Source organism: Phalacrocorax aristotelis, chromosome 12, assembly GCF_949628215.1.
Source record: "Phalacrocorax aristotelis chromosome 12, bGulAri2.1, whole genome shotgun sequence".
Lineage (NCBI taxonomy): Eukaryota > Metazoa > Chordata > Aves > Suliformes > Phalacrocoracidae > Phalacrocorax > Phalacrocorax aristotelis.
This window is the reverse complement of record NC_134287.1, coordinates 14,692,850-14,714,865: the sequence shown is the minus strand read 5'-3', so window position 1 is coordinate 14,714,865 and position 22,016 is coordinate 14,692,850. Positions and strand designations below refer to the sequence as shown.

Below are 22,016 nucleotides of genomic sequence, written 5' to 3'. Positions count from 1 at the left end.
TCTGAGCAATAACTATTCCTGTGCTGTAAAAAATAAGAATATTCTTCCCTTCAAGAAGCAAAGCAGCAATATAAGTGTCTAAAGAGAAAGTTTCTTAGAGTGTGAAGTAAGAACGGAAAAATACCAAACAAATGCCTGTCTTGTACAAAAGCAAAACATTTTCTTATACAAATTATAGTCCATGGTAAAGCTATATTTTAAACTACTTATATAGCTGAGAAATTGAAGCATCTCTTTATGACATATATATATTTCAATACATGATTTGGCAGGTAATGGACAGTGCTGATAAGCAATTGTCATTGAAATCTTAGGTCAGTCAGTTATCCACAAATTAACAAATGATTTCCCATTATGATGCATCAGCCACTAAATGCAAGAAATACAGAATTCCATTATTTTAAATTAGCACAGGCTCCTTACTACCTCCAGATAAAATAACTCTGAAAAACATTTATATACAATATCTTAAAGAACGGAAAGTATTAATAGAAGATTTATCATTCCAGAACAACAAGATCTTTAAAATATTTTGAAATCTGACAGAAGACAAATAATAGTAGTGAGTTAAAGGTGAAAGGGTATCTTGAATATAGTACAATTTGTCTTCAACATGATTTATAGACCCAACCTGCAACATGATAGCAAAAAAATAAGGTTTTTCATGGAGGTGCCTGAGGTCTACAAATCTCATTACTGTCATTTCTTTTCCACCTCTTAAATTTAATAACATTTATTTTTAAAGGACAAAATAAATGTTGATACACATATCTGAAATAGCCTATAGAGAACTCTCTCCGTAGTATGAACTTATGTACTCATTATCTAGCTATAAATCTACAAAATTTATAAAATTCATAGATACAAAAATTCATTCTTCTAAACATGGACATTTTTGTTTTGAAATAAGAAAAATTTCTTATGCAACAAACAACAAATAGAATTAAGTTTATTTGATCAACAGTCTCTTTAGACACATTTTTGAGGAGTATTTTCAATTTAGTCTATTTTATGTAAACTGTCAACAATGTCAACAGTATCTTCAAACTACAATACTTAAAAATTATCTTCCAGTTCAAAGTATCACATTTCAACTTAACTTGTCTGTAAGAAAAAAAAAAATAAACACAACAAAAGCAACCCACAGCAAATTTAATACGTGGCAAGAGGAATAAATGTTTTAGGCCTAGGGATATGTCAGCATCTGTAACATAGTATGTGTCAATTTTGTTCTGTAAAACATACCTTGCAGATGCAAGCCACTTATGGTAGAAAAGAAACAGTAGTAAAGAAAAGAAACATTCGTTCATCAAGTAAATGATGCCTTAAAGAGATTCTAAAACAAAGCTTTTGTGTACATTCTAAAATGAAATGCTAAAAAAATTAAGGCCAAAGATGGAATGAATGCTATAAATATATTCAGAGATACATATTTACGTAAATTTAAATTTGAGGTAGGGATAATGTTAGCAAACAATAGGCAAACGGATCCAATTGCCTGACATTGAGCAGCTATGTGCAAAAGTCACACAGGAAAAGCAGTGTTCTCCACCATCATATACATTTTTATGATGATTAAAATTACTATTTAACATCTATATTGGCACAGCAAAATTGGCACAGTTCACTAAGGGACTTCTGCACGTGGGTAATAAGCGTTCCCATCCCTTCAGGTCTTTCACTATGACTACCAGAAATGTAATGCTTTAAAGTAAATTTGCCAGAGGCACCTTTTCTACAACAGTAAGAACATGGAGACAACGCACAGTATCATTTTATGATACTCTGGAGAGCAGCTGTGTATCATGTGTCTGGGAGGCGGACTGGCTAAACCGTTCAGGATGTCCCCAGGACATACTGCTGGGTAGCCTATTTGCATTTCCCCACCACAAATCCTGTCTTTTAAACAATGACACAATTACTTATTCCTTTAATTCACATATGTTGATATACAGAGAATAACCCAATGGCTTGGTCAGTCCCTCTCACCTAGGTATATGGAATCAACTTTTAGTAGACTTTAATTTGCATCCTTGTAGAAAAAGTAACAGAGAAGCTCAGTAGGACGTTTTATATTTCAGTCATATCAACACGCCCACCTTCAGAAAATATTAAGAAAAATATTTTGTTTTTCTGAGGAAATGAAATTATCACATTATATGTAAATAGCATTGAAGTACTGAACATCAAAAATATAAGTACTCACAGTAGCATGTTCCCCTAAGCGGATTTCCAAGGTACCTATTTTCAGAGTCACAGCTGCAAGGGGAAAAAAAGACAAAAGCAAACATTCCCATTAAACACACTATAGTTTTAATAAAAATGCAGCTAGAATATGTATTCCAAATTGCATAAGTTTCATTACAAGTAGCACAAATACATGAAAATAAAAAGTATTGGATAAGGTTCTTAATTAGGGTTAATTCCTGGAGTCACCTCTCTCTCCCCTTATAAAAGAAACCCAGAGTGACTAGGCTTTTGAATAAGGCATTTCGGTTGTGCTTAAAGTAGGACTTACCCTAGGAGGTATGTCTCCACTAAGGAACAAAAGAGCCAGGCAGGGAGGCCAAGCCTGGATCTCTAACTATCCATGCCCCTTCAGTGACAGCTTACTCCCTTGGCTGGATTTGATCCCTCCACTGGCCCTCTCCAAGACAACAGCTGAGCATCAATCAGGGGGATCATTCACTACAGAAAGTGTTCCTAAATGTGTCTTCCTGTGACACATGCAGTCCTGAAACACCACCAGACCAGGCTTCGCACCCTCAGACGGAGGCAGAACATACTTTGTCCATTCCAACCACACACACCACCCTGGTGGGCTTCAATATGTCTTTTGTATTATTTCCAACTATTTAAATTTAAAAAAAAAAAAAAAAACCAAACAAAAAACCACAACCCAAACCACAAAATACCCCTAAGCATAAAATAATGATTACATTTTCACAGCACCCCAGAGGACCAAAGCTATGCTCTCAGCTCTAGAGAGGCTAGACCCAAGCCATGTAGCTGCAGCTAGACAGTGCACCTGGCTCTGGGTTCAGAAACTGTAGCCACAGACGGAGCGCTGCAAGCACAGCAGTGTCCCAGCCACTGAGCTGCTCGGAACTTCGGAGGCAACTGCTTCTCTTCACTGACCACCTACAGCAGCAGGTGAAATTCAGACGGAGTGCAACATGCTAATGCTGCCGGCAAGACGCAAACATGATAAGGGCTGGAGAAATACCTTTCCTATTGGTAAGATAGTTATTTGCAGAGACATGAAACATCCTACAGAATTTGAGTGTTCAAATAGAATTATATAACATTTCTCTACAGATGCCAAGTACCTTAATAGAAAATCATTATCCTGCTTTTGATTTCATTGGCCATTCCACAGAAGTCTCCAGCAAGATTGTAATTTTCTATTAAATATACAGAATGATTCATAAAACAAAGAGAAAGCTTAAAGTTGCCTATTAAATTCCATATAAAAATTTTCCCAGAAGAAATATAGATCATTTAATAGCTCGGACTACGCCTTCATTACTTTTTTCTAAGAAACTTAAATTGCAAGGAAATTTTTTGTGTTATTCTATTTGTGAGTATTAACAAATAGGCAGAGAATCTATTTGGCTCTTTGTTACAAGATCATGAAGAAAATAATCAACAGTAGCATTAAAATGGAAAAAGAAGAAAAAAAGATGTTCTGGACTCTGCCCTTGCCCACTCCTAGTCTCATGTCAATGTGAGAACTATTTGCAGGGTCAACTATACAGAAATTCAACTTTTTTTTACATAGAAAAACTTTTGCTTAAACTCTAAGAAACAAAAAAACCATATGCTTCAACTATAACTGCAGCACACAATTTGTGGTCGTGTCCACACAGACACTCTGGCCCTACAGTCGTTTCCACAGAATTTAGAAGAGGAATTGGTGCTGAAGTATCTCTAATATATGTACTTCTAATGGAAAGGAGAAAATAATCTCAAGTAATAGTATTGGCCTGCCTGACACACTTTTTTCTAAACACCACAAAACACTATCTAAATTCTCCAAAGAAAAGCTCACTACTTAAACAGATTAGGCTTGTAAAAATAGACTTCTTTCTGAAAGCGTCTTTAAGTTGGCAATTTTGAAAGAAAGAGCTAAGGGAAAAGGATCATTTTTGAATTAAGAGTTTAAAAGAATTTCCTTTTCTTGCATGTGAGATTGTCATATAAATGAGACAGTATGTCATGCAGCAAATTATAATAACATGATAGAGATTATTGTAAGAGGAATTTTTTTTATCTGAATTGTTTCAAAGGCAAAGTTGAATATTAAATACAGGCAGTATTCACATATGCTGGGGTTTTATACCAGAACACAGAAATATACTTTATATAAATAACCATGTATTCAGAGTCTTTTCTGCTCACTGATAATGGCAGTGATTTATGTACAACATGGAAGAGCCACCTCCAGCCACCAGTAATGATAAGCTGTATAACTTTCCATCAGGTAAGACTAAGTAAATTCTGCCATGAAGTTTTGCCAGCCACAGCACCCACCTGTGGTGATTTGACCCAGGGTCTAAAAGAAGCTTAGTTTGCTCCCGACACAAGAGAGGACTTATTTATTATTATTATTTTGAAACTTTTTATGAAAAGGAACACTGTTGCCATACAGCTTCCCTTCTCCACTCAGCTAGCTACCCTTCTAATCAGATGAAACCATCTCCCATGGATCAGTAGTTACCAGAACCCAGGGATTTCCAGCACCACATACACCTTTCTGGCATTTATATTTCTATTACAGACAAAACACAAAAATACATAAAATAAAAATATCTATAAAATGCACCACAGGTTTCACTATTTAAAAGAGCACACAAAAGAATGCTTAATACAAAAATTACTAGGTACGGAATATTTTACAATATACAAGTATTTGTAAGTATTCATTCAAATCAAAATAATTACTAATTCCCTGACAATTATAGAAGTGACCTTCAAGAGTCTTGAAGAGAAAATGGCAATGCAATTCTACAGCCAGACTTTTCGGTTGTTTCGCATAATGCATGATGAAATGATAAAATATACATAATAAAAAAAAAGTTAATTACACCACAGGAAAATATTTTTATATATTACCATATATATTATACTTTCTGTACTGGGAGCCTCATGGAAGACATTGTACTCGAGGAGCTAGTGATCTTGGGCAAGGCATGTCTGAACTACTGGCCCTTGTTTGTCAGGCTTGAGGAGCGCATCCGTGAGCAGGAGCAGCCGCTGGAAGGGAAGGTGCCAGAAGGCCCCGTGCCAGCCTGTGCTGTGCGCCGGTGGGTGTTATCAAAAAGAACCTTCCGGCTTGTCAGGAGGAGATACATGGTTTTGTTTTTACATAATATAAAAGGCCCCATGGTATGGGAGGGAGGAGAAACCTCTCCACGGACAGGATCTGTGCAGCACACCAGGGGAAAATCCATGCTGGGCCCATCCAGTGCTGCATGCACGCAGGGTTCCCAGCAACTGAAAGGGCATAAGATTTACCTGCTATCTGTATTCCTCTTTTTATTCCACCTTAATAAAACAGCTAGTTTATTATGCCATTTGTTGCCAGGCCTTACTGAGATACAGAAAGAACCCTGCACCTCCTCTTATATGCTTCTTCCTCTGTCCCCTGGTGCAGAACACTTTCATGATGTATATTAGGAATAGCATTAGGTGGAGGTCTTACTAGTTAGGGAAGCCTGCTTTAATTCAAACAAAAGATGCAATTTAAACACTTAGTTTTCAGCAGAGTGAAAAGATGAAACTGATAGGATTAGGAGTACATTTAAAATTGTTCCTGCCAGTATGTTGGCTATGTTCTGAATAAATTTAGTTTTGTCTTTTAATCCTATCCTATTTCATTACACATATGTATTGCTCTGTATTAGTCATTAATTATTGTTCCAGTTACAAAATTTCCTATTCGCTCAATTATTTCCTTATGAGCTTTACTCCTTGTAGTAATTTTTGTACCTGTTCTAAAAGCCAGCACACATTTGACCATATGTGAAGCATAATATATGCTTCGTATCTGAGAGATGGGAGCTACACTCGTTATTTTATGTGCCATAGGGCTATGATCATTTGCTTTAAGTGGTAATAATGAATGAGCTGTTCCACTCTGGCATGCCTCCAAAGGCACAGCTCCCGTTTACAAGGACAAATGGAGGAAGGCCTCTACCGGGTTACATACAAGTTCTACGGTTTGTTCCAATACAACAGTATTCAATTCATCAAGCTCACTGACCTTCTGATGGCCTACTGTCTACAGTTATTCCCCAACCTCTCCCTCAATTATCCTTTCAAAACTGAACCATTTTCTTCTATTTTCTTTTTTCTCCCTGTATTTCCTGGGAGTTCAAAATAAAAGTTATGGACAAATGCATTAAAAAAAAATATCATCTCCCATGCTTATGGCCAAGTGAATTATAAGTTTTGTTTTTCTCTTTAAATAACATAAACGTAAACATATCCAAGAGTACATGTTCACACTAATATTCACAGGTTCGGGGCTTTTTGTTTTAATGAATGAAAAGCTCTTTTGTAAGACAAAGTTTACAAATAACCCTCTGTTGAACCCCAGATACGTATGCGATCTTGTGCACTATACCCACATCTTCCATTCTTAAGAAAGCTAAGGAACTGGCAGTAGAGCGATATATATGTCTAACTTTATTGTGCTTACTGGTATCTCCCTTAAGGAAGGGTATACCATCAAACTTCTTGCCTAAAGAAAACTGTCAGAATAAAACACCAACTCAGATCTACAGCTTTCTAGAACAGTGATTTGACTGAGTAGAAACCTTCTTATAATAGTTTATCTAACATTTGACAATGAAGGCAGGATTTTCTTCAGTTCTGCTGCCTCCCCTAATTGGTAAACCTTTCCTTTCAATTAAAAGTGAAGCAAAACAAGAGGAACAGGGGAAGACTAACTTAAGTAGGGCTGGTCTTTCATCTAGTGAGTTTGTTTCTAATGTCAGACTCTCAGGGAAGACAAAAATGTGTCAGACAACTCAAAAAGACAATATTCTTTTATTCAACTGATTCCTTGCTGAGGCAGTTGTATCTTGTTCTGGCCCAGCTGCAGGCTTGTCAACTATACTGAGTGGATATTTATGACCCTTAGCTCATATTTTGCCCTTGCAAATTAACACAGTCCAGTTCCACAGAGTCTGGAGAAAGGGGGGCTATCTTTCTGATCTACAGCTGGTCATAGACAGGTCTGGGATTTTGCCCAGGTTCTCAGCATTGCATCTACAAGAGGTTCCTGAAAAATAAAGACTAATGGACTTAGCAGACTATTGCTGGGCCCTGACTGGTGGCTTGCCCCAGCTTTTAGATGAGTAAGAATATCTTCTAGGACTACTGTTCAACTTCTGCTCAGCTCTGTTCTAACCTTCGCTTCTCATTCTGTCCCCTACCTAGTGGTCTTGCTCCTGCTGTCCTCTATCGCTGATTCCTGCTTCTGATCTCCTTGTCCCAGTACCTGATCTTGCACAACAGGCTCCTGTTTTCATTCTACTTTCCTGGTACCACAGTGGTATGATGCTATGGGGTTTTTGAATAGTGGAGTACTGTTTAATATTACATAATTCAGTTACTTGGGACACCTCGTAACCAAAGTTCAAACAGTGTTTTTAAAGCTAAACTTCTCTAGTCCCATGGTTAGGCCTGTGGCATCATAACTGGACTACAAAGCGTTACTACTTACTACTATCTATTCTAGATCCTCAGCATTAAAATATGCCCATGGTGCTCTGACTGCAGCTTTTGCAGATGCTTACAAGACAGCTGATGAACCTTTATTAACAGCAATGTAGTAACACAGAGCTCATCCCAGATTCAGAGACCAGTATTAACCCTGCTTGCTGGTTGCCCCTTCTTAAAAGTCATGCAAGACTTCCTACATGAAATACTTTCCAGCAATGACAAAATCAGCTAAGGTATATGATTAACTAGTCAATAACTGTAATTGGCTGCAATTCGTAACAATTTGGAAGTGATGCCACAGAAACCCCAGATTTTCAGCTCAAGAGTGGTGACTCATGGATGAAAGCATGAACCTCAGATGTTCTTGGGTTATTAACTAGTCCAGAACACTGAGTGATACCTGGAATCCCAATTCACACTTGTGCATGGATGCAAGAGAACAAAAATCCCCAGGTCTTGACTTAGGCCTGCTTGGTTCAATACCTTATACACAGAACTGTCAACGAACAGCCACATCTAACCATCAGCAACAGTTAAAGATATGGCAATGAAAGTGAGGGACCTCACAACAAGCAAAGTTCTGCTATACCAGCCTGTCTCATGTATTGGGAGTTCAAGCACATTTAAAAGATTCAGAAGCAGCATCACTCTTCCACAGAAGTGCTAATATTCAGATGCAATAATTGAGCTCAAATGATATACTTAATGAAAAATAGGTATTGTCAGCAAAGTTAATGAGTGCTTTGAGATTGTCAGAGAATGGGTTTAATTGCTATTATTATTATTATTTTCATCCTGCTACTATAATATGTATTTTGCTGCAGTGAAATACACAAACTAATTATCTATAAATGCAAATATATCCCTCTTACAGTTAAGGGTCTCCTCCTTAACTGTATTGACATTGCACTATGTTTTCCCAATGTTCTCCATTAATACAGAAGTACGTGAATAGCGCTCTCAATTTTTTTTTTTTGAGCTACAATAAAGCATCTTTCGTTCTAATGTAAAAATTGGACACTATCACTCCTCTCAGTGCCAAGATCCTTCCAGTCATGAGCAACCTTTCTGCTTTAGGTATTAAGATTTTTCAGCCTACCTCTTAAGAAAATGATAACCTAAAAGGGTACAAAGTACTAGGGATTTATGTTTCCAGTTAAGATGTTTTAGTAATGATTTATTTGTTTATTCTTGTAAGTGCATATAATGATGTCTTGAGACAATGTTTTTTTCTGCAGATTAATTTGTCTTCTCATATAGTTAATGAAAAATGCCTAGGCTAGCAATACTTTTTTGTTTTGTTTTGGTTTAAACCCAGGCTGATCTCACCAAAAGAAAAACTAAAATATTCTAGCTTCATAAGCAAATTTTCCATTACCAGATTTCCCACATGCTATTCAAATCCTTCTTCCTTGCAAGATCAAGAATAATTAATATTATAGGGTTTTTATTATACTCTTTGAAGTAATCATATTTCAAGTCACTAAATACATTGCACTACAGGAGGAAACAAACTTTCAAAGAGGTGACAAAGTTATCATGTAATTATAGAATTAAGAGAAATTAGTTAAGAGATAAAATAATATTTTCTAATAAACTCTACATTACATTTTCATCTTCTGTACAAGAATTAAGGAACCTATAGACATCATTTGGAACTATCTGGACAAAAAAAATTCCTCGTTAGTCTTCATGAATTAGAGATCGAATGGGTTTCACATGCCAGTGATTTGATGCTGCTTATTCTGAACCAGAAAATCTCATGTCCTGGCCTTACCCTTTACCGCTGGCACTCTCCTTTCTCTATGAGTGACCACGGTTTTGGCAGTGATGCACACAAACTTTTATATATGTAAAAGGGTGAACTTGGAAAAGTGGAATCCTGCCTATCAGAGACTCTTCTATCAAACCGGGGGAGGAGAAATATGCACAATTCTTCTTTGCATTTTGACCTTTTTCAGGCATTCTCCAGCCCTTTGAAAGTAAATGTTAGATATAACCCAGACAGCTCAAAATAAGACACTATGTTTACACTGATCTGAAGCACATCTCCAAGAAATACTAGCCTAGTTTTCTCAACTATTTCTTTCCTTTTAGCTAGAAGAATTAGACAGAAGCAATGGTAAAATAATCATCCACAGTTCATGACTTCTTATTACTCCTTAAACTGAAATGCAGCTCTTCCTAAATTTTTACTTTGCAAAAATCAGTGAACAGTTCACAAAATTTACATATGTTTCATTCTTTTAAAAGATAAATACTGATGAAATGTTTTAAATATTAATTTAACATTGACAACAGAATATTCATGAATCTGCATCCCTAAGCATAAGGAGTTTGTAAACAATTCCTTTGTAATAATTTTTAATATAAAGTTCTCAGTGGAACACTGATTTTATTTTCACTAAGATTTCATGGCAAGACTACTCATATAATCACGAAAACAAGAATTATAGGTCTTTCATTGAAATGACTAAATTTCTTCATATTTCAAAACGTCCCTGTTCAAATACCACTGTTAACTGCATTTAAAAACTCATGTTCATAAGTGTGAACTCTTCTGCAAGTAATTTCAAAATAAAAGAGGTGTACTAAAAGCACATACAAAGGACATAAAAATATTCTTTCATATTATCATCTCTCATGCTATTCACTGCCAGTAATGTGCTGGGAGTTTCCAAGGGTGTTTGCATATTTTCATTATTCAGAAACCAGGCCTCAAAAGGAGCAGGAGAGGTAGCACTTGAGCAACATTAAATATTCTGACAGGGCCTGACAGTCAGGTTGAATGTGTTGTAAATGTCTACAGCAATTAGACCAGATGGAAAAAAAATTAAAAATATATATACATATATACATACACTAAATCCCAAGTGTTTTACTGTATTTTTATTAGTCATCGCTGAACTGTAAAAATGCACTATTAATAAGTGTATTTGTAGAAAGTATGTTTAACTATTAAAAACCTTGCACCTTGTTTTTTAAAAATGTGCATTAATATGACTTATTATTGTTGAATTTAATTTCTGATCAATGAGGGAAATTACTGCAAAGAAATATTAAATATCTTCATGTAGAAAGTTCAATGCCATAGTATTATAGAGTGCTATAGAGTTCTCATCTGTTTTCATTTGATCTTCCTTGCATTCATTTTACTTTGCTTTTAAGATTTTGGGGCAGTTTAATGTTTGGGGGGTTTGTTTTGGTTTTTAGTAGTAGTAGTAGTAGTATTATTTAGTAGTAGTAGTTTTTTGTTTTGAGTTTTTTGTTGTTTTGTTTTGTTTTTAACAAAACAAATATTTATATTAGACTACCAAGGTTTTTTAATTTTGGGGAAATTTAAGGAAAAGGCAATTTAAGAAATATGTATTTGAGGATGCCATACACACACTATGATTTCCAGAAGATGGTACGAAGACAGGAAAGTTACTTTTTCTCTTTCTACTTCAAATTATGTAAGGTAACTTTGATCATTTTCCTGTCATTTAAGTCTACAATTTATCAGCAATTAATACTTTCAAAAAGATGATAAATTCTGACTAAGCCAAGACAAAAACAGCAATTCAGAAGCAAATCACATCACCCATTTGGGAATGGAGACTGCAGCTCAGCAATGCCCAAATGCTTGAACATTAAAGAACATTAAGTGCAAAACAAAGGTATGAATAAATCAGAATGTCATGGTTTTCTCTAGGCTGTCAGACATACAGTACTAGTGAACTATAGAAAATAGTGATGTTATCTAAATTATTCCTGTACCTGCAACAACTTCTACAGTGTTAATGACATGTTATAATACGAACATGAAGCATAAATATTACACAGGTTTAAGTATAACATATAGTGCAGCCAACAATCTACAATTCTTATTTTCAGGAGGCCAAAGCTCTAGTTATTGCATAATATTTTCAAGTTACTTTCAATATTCCTAGATGACTGAGGAGTTTCTACCTAGATATTCAGAAAATCTACTTGTCACACTTGCTTCCTGTGGCATTGCCAGAAGCTATCAGTGAATCATACCTCCTCCTTGAACAGCAATGAACGGTGAGCCTTCAAAAAAAATACCACAAGTCACCCTTGGGAGAGTGATAATTAGAAACCAAATATGGAGGCATGGCAGTTTCCAGACTCTTAGCTTCCTTCTTGTCCTTCTGGTTTTTAAAACCACATTTTCATCCATCAGACCATTTTAATATCTATAAATCTATCCAATACGTTGTTTCCACAGTTCTTTTCCTGCCTAAAATAACTTTTTCTTACCCACCCCCTGCATGGTCAAGTCCATCAGATTCATGACTGATTGCCTGCCATTGTTCCATCATAACCACATCTGGTCTCTTTTTAAGTCCTTTTTAACACCTAGGACACCAACCCCATCTAACCTTGACCATCCTTTATTTGACTTTATTAAAAAAGATACCAATCCAAGAGTTACAGAAATATCTATTAAGAACAGAACATATAGAAGTATGAGCGGCTGGAGAAAGGATGAAGATAAATACACCTATTCACTCTTCTCTGGTCCCTTTTCTAAGAGCAGCCCCAGTCTCCATTAGTCCATTATAGCACACGATCTCATGAATTTCCTGGAGCAGAGGTGACACTGGTACTTCTTCATGAAGTGCCAAATAAGTGGAAATAAATGTTATGGTCTGTGTTGCAGCAACAATACTGTATCTGCCAACACTTCCAGCCATGGCTGATTATCCTCCAAAAGTTATCTTCCCTTTAAGAAAAAAACTTAAAAGTAATGGCTGTAGAAAAAGGAAAGAAAAGTTGACTAAAATGACACTATAGCCTCACAGCAGGGTACTGTGAAGTATTTCATAGCAGGAATCCTGGTCTGTCAGTCTTGATTCGTTCAAACTATGTTTATGTTGGTTTTGATAAGCAGGCTGCAGAGTGCTACCCTGAAAAGCAACGCTTACTCCTGTGTGAGTACAGTGCAGAACAGAGACTTTACTCTGTACGTAATCCCAGTGACTTCCCAAAGGGCAATTCTCAGAATAAACCATTTTTCAAATCAATGGGCACAAAATCTCACTCTAAACAATGACAGAATGAGAAAAAAAAATTAGCTACTACAAGAGCCCTGGTGACATAACTTGCAATGGATGAGAAAATTCTTAAATCCCTGCTGGGAGGCACTGGGAAAGCTAAAGGCTACACTCCTCGAAAAGCCATTTTATCATCCCCGTCTGTGTACCTCAAAGGCTCAGTCCCTCTACAGAGAGCCAGCAGCTTTAATTAGGCTTCTGATTAGTAATGGATCTCCTATATTTTGTAATCATTACACTAGATGCTTGAACTAGTTATTGCTAGAATTAACCCAGATGTATGTATTACGCTAGATAAGATTAATTATTGTACGGGAAAGAAGGTGCGTTTTTTTGCTTCCTGGGCCACGCTAAGTGTGACAAACCTGTCCAAATATTTTTGTAATTAACCTGTTTTGAAGTATTCCAAAACTTAGCACCTTTGCACAGGTATTCTGAGGAGACTGAGACATGTCTTTTCGATTTTTTAAAGCTTTCAGTGCAAAATTTGGTATGTACTCCAAAAAAACGAATACTGGAACTGAAAAATGACATGGAACAGTAAAAACAGGTAAAGAGTCAGAATGCAATCCTAAAAAGAAACAAACCACCTGATCACCTGAAACATGCTACTTCCAAAGGGCCATGCTAAACAAAACAGCCACCCTTACAGTTGAAAAACCTGAGAGCTGATTATTATTTACTACTTTTTAACTAAATAGTCTATTAAAATAATAGTTTCTTGCTAGCAATGAGTCCCACAGTCATGCTTAGGATCAAAGACTTTACCTACTTATGTGACCAATCACTTGACTCTGTGTGATAACAAATTAAAAAAAAAAAAAAAAAAAGTGCTGTAACAGAATGCTTTGCTGCATCCCTGAGACTGATAAAAGTGGTAGATCAAGGGAAAAAAAAAATCAGTATTACAGAGTACTGAAATTTACTAAACAAGGACTTTTTTTGACGTCAGAGAGAAATACAGAGAACCCAGGAGGCATACAAAAATCCTGTTTAGTAATCCAAACATACGGTAGAGGTGGGCTATTGCTGATGCAGAGATTGTGTGGGAACAGTTACGACATAATCCCTTCACAAGTCTCTATTTCACCAGCCATGAGCGTTTCTATTTTCTATCCATCATTTTCTGACTGTCTGTTGGTTTGCTTCTTAACTCAAGCCTGCACAGGATAATAGGCTACAATTACATTAACCGCCTTTCATCTCAGTTGAAATTAAATTTGTTCTGCGTGCCAGCGTGAAAATCTGTCCCAAGTCATTTTGCTTAAGTCAAAGAATAATAAACTCCCTCAGTCCAATAATGTAGCCAATGGTTTTAATATTGCGAAATATTCAATTTTTTTAACTGAAAGATAATCTCAAAATTAGAACATAAGAGGAAAAAATCTGTCAGTAAAATATACATATATTCTGCATTATGATAGTGATTTAAAAATTATTCAAAATACAGTCCTATCCTTAATTGTCCTCATGTTCCTAAGGTCTTTCTTCTCACTTATTTTTAGATCAGGTTTCTAATTTATGCAAAAGTAATGCTATAATTTGTAACATTACACAAACTAGAAATGCAAAATATTTTAATGTCACCTGAAACACAATTCTGGTAATTGAAATGGTCCATCGTGTCAGAAGAGCAAAGTACTTGTCACATTTTCCGTAAATAAGAGAGAGAAACCAACTGACAGCACAGTGGAGAAATCCACTCTGAGGTGAATGCTGTTTTGGGAATATCAGAGTGGAAAAAATCCAAAGAATTCACTCTATGATTATTTTATGTTTGCAGAGCATCCTAATGCATTATAGCGAACATTTCACTCTTGGATCAAATCTAAAGGTTTAATTCTAAAATTCTCCAGTGACCATCACAAGACAGGCTTAAAAATATGGCTTATTCTGTACTACAATTTTAAGCATTCCATCTTCTTTCTCCCACCCTTCTTCTTTTCTTGTTCCCTTTTGGATTTTTATTTTTAAAGAAAATATAACTGAAACAATCCTGTGATTTAAAAGTTCTACTTCAAAAGTGGCTTAGGAGGAGCATCTTAAGCACCACATAATTTTTGAAATGGCAGAATATTTTATACTCAATCTTGGATTCGTTTATTCATTTACTATCAAGAAGAATGAGCAGACATGGAAAAGAATTTCTGCATGTCTATGCACATTCACATGCAAATTCACATTTATGGGTTTCAAATTCACATGGACTACTCATAAGAAATATAAAAGAACTTTAGTGAAATATTCTGTTTCACAAACAAAAAGTTCAGCTGTTCCTGATCTTTTTTTCCCAGGAAATACACGGTTTCCATGTCATCTGGGGGGGAGGGGAATTAAAAAAAAAAAATTATCAAGATTTCCAAAACCAGGAAAAATCTTAGTTTTTGTCAGTTCCAGCTGATAAGTGAGATCTCTGCACCACGAGGGGAGAAAAAAAAAAAAAAAAACCACCACATGAAAGAAAGGAGTGCAGCATACGACCTACTGCCATAACAGAAGGAAATTTTGTGAATCAGGCTTGGATTCTGGCAGAAAGTAGTATAGTTTTCTGTAGGAATATTAAGGAATTTTCATGACTTCTAGCTATGACTGGAATTAGCAGGGAAAAGAATACTTACAGAAAATGTTACCTGGTAGTTTTCATTACAGTGTTAATAGAACATATGGCAGTCTACTGTATTATGAGCAGGCAGAAAATGGGATACAATATACTATTTAGAAACACATAAAGCTGGATATATCTGCTGTATAACTTCATATATCCACTATGGAGAAAGAAGATTTATCAGGCTAATATTTGGGTTGTACTATATTCAATGCTGCTTCTCTGATTCTAGGCCTGTATTTAACAGGAATAATTTAATTTTAACTTCTAGCATGTTTATAACAAAGCTGCATTAGTCACCATTTCTTTCATTCTTTTCTCCCCAGTGAAAGAACTACTATTTGTTGAACATTCACCGTAATTTATTTTAAGGTCAGTACTTAAATGACATCTGTGTTGCAGAAAATCTCATATGATACAAACATAATAAAACCAAGAGGGAAGAGATTTCTAGGTTGCAGAAATTAAGTGTCAAAGGTAAAAGCTGAGGACAGGTATAGCATATGCATGGGTTCCAATATTTCAATTAAAAAATCAACATCCTGTGGCATAACAACTAAGTCTCAGAACAACCTGCACTGTTATAACTTTAACTGCATAGAAATGCTTAAGAACATTGAGTAGGTGATGAAGAACAGGCAGATACAATTCTACAAAACCGGGCACAGAGAAAGCTCTAATCAAAGCCTCCAGAGGGTAAATGTCAAACCATTTATTAAATCATGTAGTTAAATATTTTTCAAAAAAGCAACTATTTTCCAAAAAAGCAAGAACAAAAGCAACAAACTAATGGTACAGGAAAGGTTTCGTGAAAGTCAATGACAAAAAGACAAGAGCATTAAGGAAAAAAACATAATGAAGTTTTATCCTTTTTCTACCCTAAAAGCAGGGTTGGAAAATGCATTTGATTTTATGCATGTCAGGATGGTTTAAATACAACAGGAAAAGGTGAAAAAAAATCCTTAAGTACAGTTCAACAATAAATGCATTTTCTTTAAAAAAAAAAAAAAGCATATCTTGCCCAAAGAATGGATTTACAGAATTCCCACTTCTGAATATTAGAGGTATTTTACTTTTATGTAGATGACACTGAACAGCAGTGAAGTTGTTCACCTGTTCAGAAGTGCTGTTACCTCTTCTTTTATTCCTAAAGGAAGTAATCTTTCTGTTCACCATCAAGGACTGATTTATATATTTATTCATTTCTTACAACCATCATTTGTCTCCAACATTACCTTACCTCAAAAACCTTACCTTTACCAAGTCCAGAAAACAATAGATAATAATAAAGAGAAGGAAAGTTAATGAATGAAGAGAAGCAAAGTATCAAGAGTGGATGGCAAGAACTTTGTAAACTAGTTTTGTGAAACTCTTGCTCCTATTCTGTATGTGACAATTTACAATTAGCCTCCCAAGAGCGGAAGAAAGTAAAATTAAACCATATGTTCCTCAATTTGCACCAAATCAGGGAAAAATCCCCTCTTAAACTTAAGTAACAAGGTTTTATTTTGTATTTAAATATTTATCTGAATCAGGGCCCAAATCTGTGATTAAATCAAGACTATACGTAAGAAAGGATAAAATGACCTAAACAAGAACAGGATTAGAAAGTCATTTTGAAGCATCTGTTAAAAAATAATTGCTGCCCTCCTCTCCTTCTGGATCTTGTAAGAACTCATTTCCAGGCCAATTTTTTTTTTTAAGTTAAACCTTCTTTATGAAATCTGATTTATAAATCTCTTTTAGTGTATCTGACTGTTCCTTTACCCTTTAATTCTTATCACTTCTCTGTGAGCAGCCTAACAACTTTTCTTCCAGGACAGCGTGACACTTTAGACATATTTCTGATGTTAGTTTGGCAATCTCACTGCTCTCCCTTTGGCCTCCTGCTGTAATTTAGCATTCCTAAATTTATATTTGCTCTGTGTAACAGTGGGTGAAAGAAAAGTGTTGTGGCAGGGCAAATTTTCAGATCTCATTATAAGTTTGCTTTGATTCTAAATCACTCCTATCGCTATTTAAGAGCTTTTCTAGCTAAGTATTTACTTTGACTTCTAGTCCTTTGTTGTTCTTTTTTTAAAATTGCTGAAAAATTCCTTTTTTCATAATATAAAAATAATAGATGGAGATGAAGAACTAAAGCTGTAAATCAATCCTTCTGAAGTGATAATCTAATAAACCACTCAGGCTTCACTGTTGAAGTTTAGGATATCATCAGGGTTCTTGGATTGAATTATGCCTTTGTAATCAAGCTCCCCAGCTGCATTATCCAGTAAGCTAGATAAAGAATACCACTTACTTTTCAATACATACACAAAATAAACCATAAAAAAATAGAGAGCTTAAAGCATGCAAAGGTTATGTCACTTAATTTATATTTTATACTTTCTAAAGGTGGTTCTTAAGTCTAAAGGAAGAAAATAATAAGGGCTATCCATTATCATTCCCTGAAAATACCTTGCATATGACTGAGGACTGGCTTTTAGTGTCAAATTTCGTTAGTTTATAATATAAAAGGTAAAATATTACAGGTATGTTTCAGTAATACTGTTTATTTTAACTTACTGCCTTTTCATATTTTACTTTATGCCATTTGCAAGATAATCCAGGCTTAGAATGAAAAGATAAAGGAAACGGGATGTTTATGTAAGCACGCGTGCTTACACATGGTCAGCCCGCAGAATTCGTTATCCCACGTAGTCTATCTCCAGATTTTTAAACAGAAGTGAAAAAAATGTTCCTCTTAAAAAGGCAAATCTGCAGCAAGGAAGAATAGCAATTTAGACAACCACATCAGATTCCACCAATCAACTATAGAATAGGACTTTAACCCTATTTCTGAAACAACACAGTTTTTATAGCCCCCTATTTTTCTTTATGTTAATTGTTGAACTACAGTTCAAATACCTACAGTTTTCTAAGCAGCTCTTCAAAATGGTGCATGCAGTATCCTTATCTTCATAACAGAATAAAAAGAATATATCATTTTATTTATCCCATCATTAATACAAAAGATAGTGTTAGAGAAAGGTTTTGAAGCACTGCCTGTACTTGGGACATAGGGAAGCGTGAGAACACGGGCTTTTCTGCAACAATCACAGACAGAGTTGAGATGGAAAGAAAATAGAGTTTATAAGAAAACCTGCATGACTTCTAGATGTGTGCATATACAACTTCATAAGAAAGCAAGTTTGTTGTAACTGGAAGGCTCCCCAAATGGAGGACTCTTTAATCATGATTTAGCACTACATAATTGATGTGTTTGGTCTGTATAATTATCAGCAGCTTCATGAAAAAAGAAATGAGAAGTAATGCATTTCTCACCCCCATGTCTTAATACCAAAATATATTTCTTAGTTATCCCTATGCATAATTTTAATCCTTTATGTGCAAATTTCTTTTAACACTCTCAGCAACTACTGAAGCAATTTAAAACTAATAACTGCCAGAAAGTGAAATAATGTTTTAACTTTAAAACCAGAAATGTAACTATGGCAGCTAAATTTTCATCTATATGTAAACATATGCAGCTGACTGAAAGAGAAAACAGCAAATGAAAACAGCAGTAGGAAGATGCGTATTACTTCTATTAGAGACCATAAGAGGAAAAGAAAAGCAATCTTTCTATCACTAGATTTCTGTGTCACCAGTACCCATCTGACCTAGCATTTACTTATTGCTGTATAAAAACTGCTTTTTCTTCCCCTTTCTTAGTGAATGAAATGAATAAATATCACAAGCCAAAACTGATAGATATATCTATCAACAGGTTTTTCATCACAATGTAACTTCAATTCTTTTACTTATCTGCAAGGTTTTGAAAATAGATTTTAAAATAGGACATGGTATTTTGTGCAAGTGGAGTACCGAGCAATCCCTATCAAGCAGTATAAATAGGCACTACTCTAATTTCAAGTTTATCTAGGTATTGATAGCTTTTAGAGAGCTATGAGCTATCACACCGGTATTTTCCCACTGCTAGCTACCCATGTACTTGTACTAGTTTAATGACAAATTGATTAAACCAGATGCTTATTTCAACTTTAACAACTCTTGTACCAATTACTAATTACCACATTAATGGCCTATCAGATGTAAGCTATAAGTCCAGATCTACACTGCACAAGGGATAACATTTTATCTGAGGGTTAATATGTGAGAATATAGAAGAAATTTTCAAGAGCTTTGAAAAGTCACAAGCACTGTAGATCTGTAAAGAAGAAATTAAGATTCACAGATTCTATTTCAGTATCTATTTCATTAAATTCACAATTAATTTCATTAAAAACATTCAAATGTTTGGGTTACTATATACATGAAACTTGTACACTTAAAAATAAGGAAAATGTGGATGTTCAGGACAGGTCTTCCTTAGAAAACTGCTTTCCCTCAAAAGAAAAGCCTTCATGCAGATCCCTTCTCATTTCACAAGACAAAACAGTGCACCTGAGCAAATATTTATCATCAAGATATTCTTTCTGCTAAAATATTTCTACATTCAATACAAATTAATTCATGCAATGTATTGACCTGGCTAGCACAAGCCCTAACAGACACACAAAGATAGTCCCTTGAGCTTTTGCTCAGTCCTGGTCAAAATTATGTGATCAATTTGCTGGATTAAGCAGCATCAGCAACACACGACTTCAAAGCTACCAAATGCTTACTCTGCTGTTACAAAACCATTTTCAACAGAGAACAACTCGATAATAACTAGTATTTTCAGTTACCTGTCAATTAATAAAACCAGTATCACCTTCAAATCATTCAACCTGATGTTCTTTTAAAATGGCAAAATTAATACAGTTTCTATTAAAAATATTACTTCCATTGTAAAGTCTCCTTGAACACATTCTCTGCCCAGCTTAAAAAGGAAAACCTGGAGCGTATGAGGTATGTGTTACATCAGTTACAATTAGTGAAGAAATAAATCTTGTGATGGTTAAATTCCAACTCACTTCCCATTAGCTATTTATTTTGAATTTTCCACATACTGAAATAGTAAGGGAAATAGTTATTTTGACAGGCAATATCCTAATGGTTTCATTTTATTTGTAAAATGGCCTGATATTTCAAGAGACACCATTACTGAAGTAACTCCTATATCTACTTCCTACTGGATTTAATTACAAAGCTACTTTATAGTTAAAACTAAATCCACTTTAATAAAGCTCAGACTACATTTAATCATGTGTCTCAGATAGAAGGTGATGGATACGAACAATATAAAAACATACTAAGTATAGAACAGGTCAAATAATTGCTTACTCATTTCTATTTAAAAGGATTTTTCTTTCATTAAAAAAGAAAAAAATCCCTATTTTCAGTCATTTATAAAGCGCAAATGCTATTCATTATTTGCTGGGAATCGATGCTTTATGCCTCAGTGAATGTTGTCATTTCAGGAAGAAACTGCCTTATTTAAAAAAACAAAATTAAAGAAATGAAAAGCAAGCAAAAAAAAACCACAAAAGGTGTTTCAGAGGACATCCAATACTGTTTAATAAATAATTCAATATACCTGTGGCTGACAACATTTTTTCACTTGTTTTGCCCACAACAGGAGTTTCTGTTACAGAGTATTTAAAGTCTATCAGTACATAACAGAATACTAGTTCTGCATATTGAAAGCAATGTCTGTCTTTAGATCATGATGATCATAATGCCTCTTTACAGTATAACTCTACTCTCTTCAAACTTCAGCCATCCAAATGTTGATTGATTTCTGTTGATCATCATTTAGTGAAAATGGATCCATTCTCCTTTCTCTCTAGTTAAATACTGTAAAAAACCTTGCTAGCTCCCCAGTACACTGCTACTGTGAACAATTCAGGGGAAAGAATTTCATAAAGGTCTCTTACTAGAGTATTTTTAAGCAATTCTTCCAGAAAACATTAAGTATCTATTTTACCCTTGGTAGAAACCACAGGAGAAAAGTGAAGCCCTACAAAAACGATCATAAACAATTAATGTATCTCCCAGTGTAGTAATCAAAATAGCCTATGAGCATCTCTACATAACATCTCATGTTGGTGCCCATTTGTAAGCAACGAGCAGTTGCATTGCACCGGGGCAAGAAGCAGCTGGGTAATCCAAAGCGCTTGTGGGGGGCAGCAAGCCAACAAGGCCAACAACAGCAGGACACGTCGGACTGAGCTGCACGCCCAGCACATCTCATCTCACAGTGGAGAAGTGGGATTCCTGGGAAGGCAAGGGAGGGGAAACGTGTCTTGGAAATATTCACAAGGCTTTCCCTCCCCATCAGGCGAGCAGCATGAGATTACGACTCTCTCCCGCATGACTATTTGGGTGTACGGCTCCTGGCAGACATTCTGCCTTGTCTCCTGATTGGCTGCTTGTTGTTGCTGTTGTCATTGTCACCATCCAGTATCAGAATTATTTTTTCAGTCACAATTTTGAAAATTTTGATTGTTTTATCTTACCCTAAATTGAAAGTTAATAAAAAGAACCTGCTTGTTTATGAAACACCTGAAAGTTGATGGCTTTACACATCCAAACACAGTTTTGATTATGGTGACAGCAAAACTTGCTCTAAGCCCTTCTTCTGCCTTTTTTCCCCTTCTTTTCTCCTCTCCCTACAACCGACAAACTGCCTTTGT

General features: G+C 35.3%; 1 protein-coding gene across 3 annotated transcripts in view; it reads right to left on the bottom strand.

Moving 5' to 3' along the window:
- ATRNL1 (attractin like 1) overlaps positions 1-22,016 on the bottom strand; it is a 522,986-nt gene that overhangs the window by 325,427 nt on the left and 175,543 nt on the right. For all 3 annotated transcript variants that reach the window (XM_075107503.1, XM_075107501.1, XM_075107502.1), the window contains exon 21: positions 2,207-2,259. In XM_075107503.1, the coding sequence (XP_074963604.1) occupies positions 2,207-2,259 (53 nt within the window). The remainder of the gene's footprint in view (positions 1-2,206; positions 2,260-22,016) is intronic.